The 10,884-nt window shown below is 44.4% G+C and overlaps 1 protein-coding gene across 5 annotated transcripts in view; it reads right to left on the bottom strand.

The window, feature by feature from the left end:
- Positions 1–1,183: 1,183 nt before the first annotated feature.
- The window catches only part of LOC126916782 (uncharacterized), an 80,196-nt gene continuing 70,495 nt past the window's right edge, over positions 1,184–10,884 (bottom strand). For all 5 annotated transcript variants that reach the window (XM_050722937.1, XM_050722939.1, XM_050722936.1 and 2 more), the window contains 4 exons: positions 8,690–8,885; positions 3,883–4,190; positions 3,365–3,701; positions 1,184–3,030 (listed from right to left, as the gene is read on the bottom strand). In XM_050722937.1, coding sequence (XP_050578894.1) covers positions 2,854–3,030; positions 3,365–3,701; positions 3,883–4,190; positions 8,690–8,885 — 1,018 coding nt within the window. In that variant the 3' untranslated portion in view covers positions 1,184–2,853. The remainder of the gene's footprint in view (positions 3,031–3,364; positions 3,702–3,882; positions 4,191–8,689; positions 8,886–10,884) is intronic.

Here is a 10,884-nt window from a genome sequence, read left to right on the forward strand (position 1 = left end):
CTTGCCATTTTCGTATCACATGCGACATTATCGACTTAACACGGTATAGTAATAAATAGCAGATTCAGGTCTATCCTGTATTTAGTCAATGGCACACACCGGTTTAAATTAAGACAAAAGTGTTCTATGAAATTTGTAGGTTTGAGTCTTTACGAAATTATAACTAAAATATAGAACAGGATAGATCGTATAATCGTAAAGAAAGTATAAAATGTTATGCTTTTACAGTATGTCAGAAAATATTACTTGATTGGTATCAAGAAAATCAAGAAAAACCTAATCCACAACTTTGGTAATTCTAAAGAAATCATTAGATTTTTTGTATAAGTAGGATGTACGAAAGCCTTAGATCTGCGAAAGATGGATAACTATTTTGAACAAATCGTAAGAGCTAAACGAATATGTGCGACATTGTAATTGAAACAAGATCATATTTCAAAAGCTATATCGTTTAATTCCATGGTTTGCCATCACGCTTGAAATTGAAAGGGTACAATGACACACGCAACAAATTTTTGTATTATAATTTATTTGCGATTTAATATAATAATTAAAATAATAATGCGGTAATTATTAATATCGATAGCAGTTTACTAATTTTCTAAGAAAGCGATGGTATACACGATACATCGTTTACATAAATTAGAATGACAGTCGACTTTCTTTATAAACCATTTGTGATATCTGTATCGGTTCTGTAGCATCTATATCGTTCACGCGTATATTGGAACATCTGTAAATACGATACCACAGATTCATCAGAGTCAGTGTGCTCAGGTTATTCCGACTTTTTTCTTCTCTCATTCCCATTTCGCCATTAGCAAAGTAGACTCAATTACAGTTTCATATAGTATTTCGTTTATATATATTTGTATATTTATATGCGATTTATTTATAAGTATATGTATTTATAAGCGCGCAAATATATTATGCACGAGATCTGTCGATGGCTGTTATGCAGCCTACAGGAACATAAAACTTGATTCTCTATCGTTAAAATTTATTGTTCTTATTAACGCGGCTATCTACATGATAATCTTTTGCAGAATTCCGAAGAGTCTTAACCTTAAGCTATTACATATCATAATATATATATATATATATATATATATATATATATATATATTTCATCTCATCTTATTTACAAAAGAACTGTCTGTAGATTCCTCTCTAATAGAATATGTTTTGTGTTTCTTTTTTTTTTTTTTCAAAATTGGGGATTGTCGATAGTTTTCTTGTACCCTTATCCCGTTCGAGAACGCGCCGGTTAAATATAAATTCGCCTCGAACGGAACGCGAAATAGAAAACGTTTCTATGTATTTTTTAACATTACACAGGTACCCGCAAGAATAGTTTTCTCATTTGAATAAAATGAGACAGAAAGGTTAGACGACGGCCGCACATACATGGTCGATAAATAAATAGAGTGTCGAGTTCGTGTCGTTGGTACGGCGTAAAGAACGATCGAAAAATATTATGCTACAGTGTAACTCGTGTCTTACGAACATTTTTTAATCGCATCGAAAAGACATTCGTAAATCTCGAAAAATAACTCGTGCTGCATTAGATTCAGTAAATGCATCACATATACATATATAGATATTGATTATCTTCCGTCGATTAAATCAGATAATCTCGAAGATTATCTAAAGAAATTCAGTAGCCAGACTGATCGAAACAATCGCAGTAACGGAATACAATGGTCGAGTCAAAATATATTCATCGATACTTTAAGTATCGTGATTTTTTAAAGCATTTATCGTTCGGTATACGCATATTTCATATAGTATTACCTCTCGATAATAATTTTCGATATCTACGATTACGGTAAGCGCATTAACTCGAATCGGGTCTCTTTTCGCTACGGTACACAGTGTCGGTTGTTTCGATTAGCCTGGCGATAGAATCGATGAGCAAGTTCGCCCTACGAAATCTTAATAGAAAAGTAGATAGAGTGGCACATTTGTCGATACTGAATAAAATGTAGGATGTTCGTTGAACGACATAAGAAAGAAGATATCGTATCTCGTAAGATGCTCGAGAATATCGTACAAGTTTCGCGTATGACGCGTTGAAAGCTTTTATCCCGTTTGTTCTTTTTGCGTATAGGCAAAGATATACAGGCGGATAAGGGAGTATGACGCGACAGAGCCGTATATAAGGCGTTTAAGCAATTTTTAGAGATAAAAGATCGAGCTCAGATCCGTTGGACAATGCGATCGGGCGTACGTTCTTCTCTTTTTGAAGAAGCTGCGATATCTCGTACCGATTAAACGTTGCGTCAGTCGGTGATCGACGATTTGGCGAACGCGTGGAAAGGAAGGAAGGAAGCTACGACTCGGTTATATCGGGCGCACGTTCAGTTTCGTTCGCGGTGAGAAAGGCAATTTCGATTTACGATGCAGATTGTACGCCAGAGAATTTGGCAACGCGAGTTTGACATAGTACAAGTTACGTTTACGCGAATAGCAAATATTCTCGATTATCTCGTCTCGTTCTCGTCCATTAGCGTTACTCCTCTTACCGTTCCGCGATCGCGACGACCATAATTATCACTAGATAACGTGGTTGCATTATCATAAAATCATTATATATATCACAAATGTTAAAATTGTCCACGCGCAACGTATTCCGCGGTGCGTAAAGTTTCTAATTAATTCTCGAGACACTACGGTAAATATCACATGGAGCGATGAGAATTTTAATTAAATATACAACGGCGATCGATCGCGTCGACGTCCGCTACTATATCGTCGACGTTCGAGGTTGCCGCGTGCACGACGACGAACGATCGATCGATCTCGATCGCCGTTTTCAACAATTTGTATAATATACTTTCAGAAAGTAGAGATTCAGGCGTAAGATTGATCCAACGATATAGCGATTTTGTTCCCTTTCTCCACCCAATTTCTCAGTCGTCCCCTCAGTTCTTCCAGGCTTTTCGACTTCGCCTTGTTTATCCTCTTGTACTTAACGTCTTTTGGCTTCGTCACTGATCGGTGATTACTCATTACCCTGTTGTACGTGACCTGGAAAAAGACGAGATTCAGAATCGCCACTTTCAGAATTTACGAGAAAGAATCGAGAGTACGATGGACGCGGTTGCACGAACCTTTGATTTCAAAGGATTCCGAAAATGCCGCAAATATGGTAAAAAAGGACAGATAAACAGGTCGAAGAGGATGAAAAGTCGGAAAGAGGATTCTCAAAGGGGAAGAAAATTCTCGTATGCTCGTATGTTCCGAGACGTTGCTCGGACGCGAATCGACGAAACAAGTTCGATAGCGGGGCATATAGCGCGTATGCGAATAGACGAAAGACGGTTGCGACTAAGTGGATATTCGGACAAAAAGATTTTCTTACCTGCGCCTGCTGACTTTCGTCCCTCGGTCTCTCGTTGGGCGGGGAGTCTGCCTCTTGAGCGAGTCTCTCGAAGCTGCCGTACAAATCCTGAAGTCTGCCCTTTCCGTTTCCCAAGTTCTTTGCCCGTCTCTCCTCGCATTCCGAGTTTTCCGTCGATTCGGACGGGTCCTGATTGTTTTCGCTGTCTCCGTCCTCCTCCACCGAGTAAACGGTCTCCAAGATCTCCGGTCTCCTGAGGAAACCGTTGCATCGTCGCATCGACGAGTACTTGCTCGACGGTTCGACCGCGTCCGAAACCGATCGGATCACCGTCACGTCGGTGATGTTCGAGCGAAACCTGCGAAGGATATTTTATTAACCGTACGAAGTAAATTTAAGTAAATTTAGTCATCGCGTGGAAGCAAAGGATTCTATCTATCTTTACCTTGGCTGGTAAATAGTAAATGGACGTAACGATAGTTTTAAAGGCGCGAAGAGAAAATTCGTGCGCGTTTCGGTTAAACGAAGCGTACGCGTACCTCGGTGGCGCTAGGTCGTCCGCCGCCTCCTCGAGAACAACGGCGCTGTCGCTGTCTCCGAGACTGTCCAATCTATCCAGAGCGTCGCAAGGTGGCGAATCTCTCGTCCCGGCACTTCTTTCCGCCAATCTGCTTTGCAATTGACGAATCACCCTCTGTTGTCTGAGAATAATGGACTCTCGTTGCGCCAGACTAGCCTCGATCTCCTTCTGTTTTCGACAAAGCCTCGATTCGAACAGCAGCAGCTGCGAGGACAATGTCCGTAGCTGCTCCGCTTTCTCCCTTGTCAGCCGTGCCACGAGGTCCTCCTGAAATAATTATATCAGCCGTTGAGCGACTTTGGCGAATTCACGCAACGTACGTGCCAGCCACCGCTGCGCAGTTTCGACACCGTGGTAAACGTACCACTTCTGCGTGGCTTTATCGACGTTGAATTAATCAGCAATTTGTATTAGTCGAGAGAGCTTCGGCTCGCTCCTCTCCGCTAGTAATCAACCAAACGATTAATCACGTTAGCTCATTATCGATAATTAGGGAATAAGAATCGCTTGATTAACGATCCTTCTTCTTTTTCTCCAGAGTCTTCCGGCAGTGCGTTAAAAGAAAAGAAACTGACCGACAGTGCAAAAGGATTCGCAAGAAAACCGTTGCGAATCGATAATTTGCATGCATCGAGTTCGTCGTCGTCGTCGTCGTCGTCGTAATTAGTTCAACGATCGTACCCTACGGGGAAAGGAAGCGTCGCGGCTACGCAACTGTGCCAGTCGCGAGGCATCTTCGATTTGCCTATTAACGTGGTATCAATTAGGAGATCCCGAGGGTTTGCCCCAACCGCATTACGGTATGTATTATGTCAATGCACGGTATTATCGACTTTGTTTCTCTTTCGCTTTTCCATTAACCGTGTGCATGCTAAATACAACGAACGTTTACGTTTACGCTTTCCGATATACGTAAACATTGTACGTATATGACCGGGGTCTGGTTTCTCTACGACGATAACAACGATTTAGGACAAAAGGAATGTTTTACGTCTAGGTTTAAAACTTAGATCGTGAACGGCCGGTATCTAATATCAAGAAACTTCTTCTTCGTACGTAAAGATCTTCTTCTATTAAAGCAACCTCTTCGTTACATCTCATTTTTCATCGCGGTGTACGAGGCACTTTGGCGAACAAATTTTCCAGCAAACTTTGCTGTTCGCTCGAGCGCGAACTTTTACACTTTGCCGATGTCACGGCGTCGTCCGACAACCGTCTTGAATTATAAACGTCCAGCGCCGCTGTCAATTTTCGAGTAACTCGAGCGAGGTCCGACGCTGTCACCGCGCCAGGAACCTCATTTTCGACGTTGCAAACTGTCTTCGGATCATCGATCGTCCTCGCCGCCTTCGACGTTCTCTGTCTCCGTTCGATCAAAGTTCGTAGCCGTCGCGACAGCGTCCGCGGCAAAAGCGATCGCGAATTCTTCGCTGAACCGATCTTGGCGCGCGACAGGTCCACGTGGAAAATAGGAGAAGCCGGTAAAAGTACGTAACGCGAAACGTTTGAAACGCAGAGTCCACGAGAATTTTTCTCTGTCGCTTGAATTTACGGGACGATACGGTGCTTTGCGCGGACCATAGACCCGGCCATCTTCCTCGTTCTTTTTTTTCTACGAAAAAAGAACGAGTCCGTTACTCTGGGCATTGTTTCGCGTAAATGGTAGAGTCCCATGAAATGGCCCACGCGACAAGTATCGTACGTTCTACGACGGCGCGCGTCATCGAGTTACGAGTCTCTCTTTGCGCTTCTCGCACTCGTTGAAAAAGGAACGCGAAATTCTCCTTTCAGCTTCGATCAGACAACGGGCTCCTAGCGGAGTTTCTCGTTTTCTTTTCGATACGACGCGCGCGATAATCTCTCCGACTTCTTATTTTTATTATTTCATTTGTACTTTACGATATGTCCAGCTGGACATTCGGTAAATTTTTCTAGCTTTATCGCTAAATGACACGTGGATGGCTACACCCCGTCTTAGAGTTTGTCTATTTTATTTCTTCAACGAGGTCGGTGGGGTCTTCTCTTTGGCCTTCCTTTTATGAGAGTTTTGCTCGCTTCGACAGCCAGATGGTTTGGATGTGTCGTCGTTCTTTTCCTGTATCTTTTTGCGTACCTGCCGATTTCTTCTTTGACCGTTGATATTTTTAAGGTATTTTCCTAATTTCTGACATACCATGGATCGTTGACTATCGTTCCGAGTATCTTCGATCGTAGCGGCTATGGTTTATTCACGTGGCTCGTTGCTGCTGTCTCCCATAGTGGTGTTCCGCACGTCCAAATTGATTTTATTATCGTCTTGTACATTTTTAGTTTATTTCCCATGCTCAGTTTAGAGTTTCGACCAGTTAGCCAGTACATCTGTCTTCTTTTTATCCGTGTTTTGTCTATAATCGATTTAGTATGTTGCTCCCATGTAAATCGCGTGTCTAAGCAGAGTCCTAGGTATTTAACTTGGCTGCACCTTACGAGAAATAAAGCGAACCAATCTCTGCCGTTTTTCCCGTTTCTCCTCTCGCGCATAGAGTTCGACAGACGCGCGGAGAGACGGACCGTGGGACGACGATTGAGAAATTTACGGGAGCGTGAAGGAACACGAAGAGTAAACTAAAAGCGGCGCGAAGACCGGCGATAGGCAAAATAACGCTACGAAGGAACACCGCGCGGCGTGCAACGCCGAACGAGAAATTTCCTCGGTGCCGTGACATGGTCACGTGTGTCGCACGCGAAAAGGTCGTTGCGCCTAATAACAGATCATTATGTCGTAATTAAACGCTTCTTCCACCGTTTGTTACGACGTCGTATCTCGCGCACGTGACGGTCGCGTGCTCGCTGTCCGTTTCTTTACGAATTATCGACGCCGCAAGAAGCCTGCGATCGAACGACCGCTCGCATTTCACGAGTTTCCTTCGACGTAGACCAACGTCCTCGTATAGATTTAAATAACCGCACGAAGATGGATACGATGCGCCAAAAACAACCGAGCTTTTTAAATGTAAAATCGATCGAACTTTTATAAATTCAACGGTTCCGTTTCCAAGACACCGACGCGATTAACAGCGACGCACGACTATGTAAAAAGCAAACGATTTACTACCAGAAATACGCTTATGCCGCAACAAGACGGTACAAATAATCGTAAATTCCTCGGATTTTCTCCATTTTTCAATTTATGAGGTTGACAGCTTTTGCGCGACTCGCCTAAAGAAATTCTCCTCCGTAGCTTTTCCTCTTTCGTGTATTTCGGAGGAACTTCAAAAACCAACGCCGATAGCAGGATTCTTGGCGCCACGCAACATTCAGAATTTAAGGGGACGAGACAAGAAACGGGTCAGTTTCTGCAACGAGGGCTACAATTCTCGCGTCGCATTAATATCGAAGAAACGAGGTCTTGGCAGCCGGAACAGGACGAGTGACAGTAGCAATTTACTATACATCTATTCTACCTGTCCTAAGCGTCTTTCCGACATGGTCGCAAATATTTAACAATCTTTTCCTCGACCAAGCGCCGTTGTAACGCTGCACGGAAATCGCCATCGACCGTTTTCCTCGAGACTTTCCTCGAGACTTTCCGCGAGAATATTCCACTCGCATTGGTCGCTTTAATTCGTATCTATGAGCGTCGATCTGATTAATTTCTGTCCTTTTTCTGGACATAAGAGGGAGGTCGTGTGGCGGTCGATGAATTAGTTGGCGGAAACGAACGTAGGCGCGTTCGCTCGTTAATGCACCGGTTGTTTGTATTCGCCAGCGGTGTGTCTCTCCCTTTTGTCTTCGTTTTAATTCGGTTTCGCCGGTTCATTTCGACCGAATGGAATTTGGTCGGTCTCGCTACATTAAGATTAATTCTCGCGACAATTTCTTATTCCCCGTCGTGTAGTATGCAACCACGCGTTCGACGCGGCAACAGAATTTTAAAGCGACCAGGAGATGCGATCGGTCCAAAGACAAGCGTATCTGTAATTGATCCGATCGTATTAGAGGCAGGAAAGTGATCGATGATCGAATTAGCTGAACGTAAAGAAATTGTCGAGAGATAAAAGCGATAATGGACGAAGACGAGAAGCGATAATCCCGTGTGAATGGTAAACTAAAGTTTTCCGTACAGCGTTACTCGAGGAACAACTGTTCGAGAGAAACTTTCCAGGTGGATCGCCTACTCGATCGATATCCAGTCTGATCTCGTTCCCAAAATTCTCGATAATTTGCGAGAGGTTCAACGATAAAAAGGAATCGCGAAAGTAAAAAAGTAACTTCCGCCGTGTCTTTCTTTCGATAGACGTGCAACGATCGTGTCGGAAATTAGCTTGTTTAGCGGATTCTTCGTATCTAAAGGGGAGATTAATCGATGTCTCGTTCTAGCATTTGCAAGATACCTCTACGAAAATGCTTTCGCGTTTCCTACTTTTTTCCCAGCAGTTCTATCGCTCGCGCCAAGACCAAGACTTTTGCCATGCCGTACGTAATCTGTGCTTCCTGGGGTTGGAGAGATCGTCGTAGATCGTTTGCCGCGCGGATCTTTGCAGAATTTCGAGGGAGGATTTTTTTTTCGCGAATGCACCGCCACGAACACGTAGATCGTCCGTGATCACGCAAAGTCCGAAGGGAAATAGTCGAACGTCACGAAACGTCTGGCTTGTCCCGGAAGCGGGCTCGGATTCCTCTTCAAAGTTTTACCGGATAATAGCTTTGATCAACGAGCACGGACAAGGTTCCGAGGTAAAAGCACACACAACGTATTCTCCGCTTCCCCTTAGCTTCGTTTTTACCTGCAATTTCAGGGTCCTTCGCCAGGCGAGCATTTGATGCGCCTGCGCTCTTTGCCTCGCTCGAAGCGCAGCTATTACCGATTTTGCCTCTTCCAGCGATGTCACTTCCATCTCGTTGCCATCCTTGGACAAATCGCCTGGCCTCGCCTCGGTGATCGCTGCCAACGGACAGCTGTCCATCGACGTCTCGTCGAAACTGAAATCAGAAATCGAACGATCGTTTTTATTTCCTGTTCTGTTCGCGCGATTGCTCGCGTCTCAATCTCGGAGACTTATCGTTAGTTCCATCTGGATAGCGAGCTGGAACGTCGATGAATGGTAAAACGCGAATCGGTCGGAAGCGACGCGAATGCCTACTCGTCGCGCGATCGATCGAGGAAGGAAACGTGGAGATGCACGGTTAGAGAACCGTCTTTGAGATCTCCTATTTATCAGGTCGGTAATGGATCTCGTAGACGGTGGAGGAAGATCGCCGGAAAGTGTACGGTGTCGTCGAAACAGCGAATCGATACGAGGTAAATATTTAAGCGACCACGCAGAGCGTGTTTCTCGATCCGATCGGGATTAGCCGAGCTACGTGGAAACGAGGATTTCTCGAGCGTGCAGCCAGCGTCCAAAGAGTCCTTTGAAAACCGAGTCTCGATTCGAATAAACGAGAACGATGCTATCCTATCGTTCGACGGCCAATCGATCGACCGACGAGACTCGTTTTTATCCGCTCGTCCCGTGAGTTCCGTTCGGTCGTGCAGCTCGGAGTGAAATTTAATAAGAACCGCAAGGACTCACCGCGATCGCACAGCGCACCGAACGCATCGAATATCAGAAAAAATTCGAGAGAGCATCCGCGAAACTTCCGCGGCTCTCGCGACCACCGAGAACCCGCGAGGTTCGTTCTGTAGTTTTGTCGCGTATCCGTAAATCGTCTCGTAAATTCGCGCGTTTACTTCCTTCCACTCTCCTTACTACGTTTTCGCTGTCGCGATTTACGCGAAATCTTTTTTCCTCGGGAATAATTAATTCTTCGTGGAAGAAACTGGGCCATTTAAAGTTTTAAATTGGAAAATTTAAAAAAGCAAGCGGCTTGCGAAAGATACGGGCACGCGGATTTACGACCGTAACGATTTATACCGGGTTTCGAAAGACGCGATTCGAACGACTCCGTTGATAAAATTTCGCTTACCAGTGCAAACTTTGTTTCCGTTTATTATCTGGCAACGGAGTTCTCGAATTTTCTGACGAGTTAATAACTCTGCTCGTATTCTATCCAATAAAAACAATTCGTTGTTTGTCCGAGGTCACGACGAGTCTATGGTTTTTAATCGCATCGAGTACCGACTTCTCGAAACACGCAAAACGAATTACGGAATTTTATTCTATATTCGCAGCGGAATATTCGTGATTTTTTTTGGCGCGCCGTCGGAAATTCCGCGCGATGCGATTGCACCGCGTGAAATTCACCGTTGCGAGGGCGAAAAATCCAACATAATATCTCCGGCGTAAATTCAAATGAAACGTATCAAATATTATACGGGGAACTGCGTTCGCGCAAGGCTCGAGCCGCGCTCTACGGTTTATTCGGCTATTCGTATTCGAGATTTGTACTCGTAAAAGTATGCGACGATTTCGACCAGCGAACATAATCGATACACAGACCGCACGAAATCCAGCAAGCGGGATAACGGAGTAACGTTTCATTTACAATTTTAGGTATCATTTGCATAACACAGCCTCGATGTATTTATGGAAAATGTTGCTTTTCCTGCACGCGAGACCCGACCATTCGCTAATTAAGTTGAAATAAATTATGCATGAGTCACCGGCCGAGTCACCCGACACGGTTGGTGCTTCCTTCTTTCCGTTGGCGACGATCGATTCCTCCAGCTTTGTCCGTCTACGTACTCGCTTACTTGCCACTGTGTTTCGCACGACATAGGCGAGTGTCGCGAACCAAGAAAAACGCGCCGACTCGTGCCACTCTCCGCCCCGTCGAGCGCTCTACTCATTTACCAGACAACCCCTCGTCGTTTCTGCTTTATTCGGCCGTCGAATATTCATAACGTTGATATCGATAAATTCTCGGTTGTTTCTTGCCGGTCGATTCGTTTCGCGCGTTCTCCAAACATGCGACGGTTAAAGATATTTCCTAGCGAAAGATCGCTCACGAATATTTCATTTGCTAGGTGCCTTTGAGCGAC

Source organism: Bombus affinis, chromosome 5 (assembly GCF_024516045.1).
Source record: "Bombus affinis isolate iyBomAffi1 chromosome 5, iyBomAffi1.2, whole genome shotgun sequence".
In the NCBI taxonomy this organism is placed as follows: Eukaryota; Metazoa; Arthropoda; class Insecta; order Hymenoptera; family Apidae; genus Bombus; species Bombus affinis.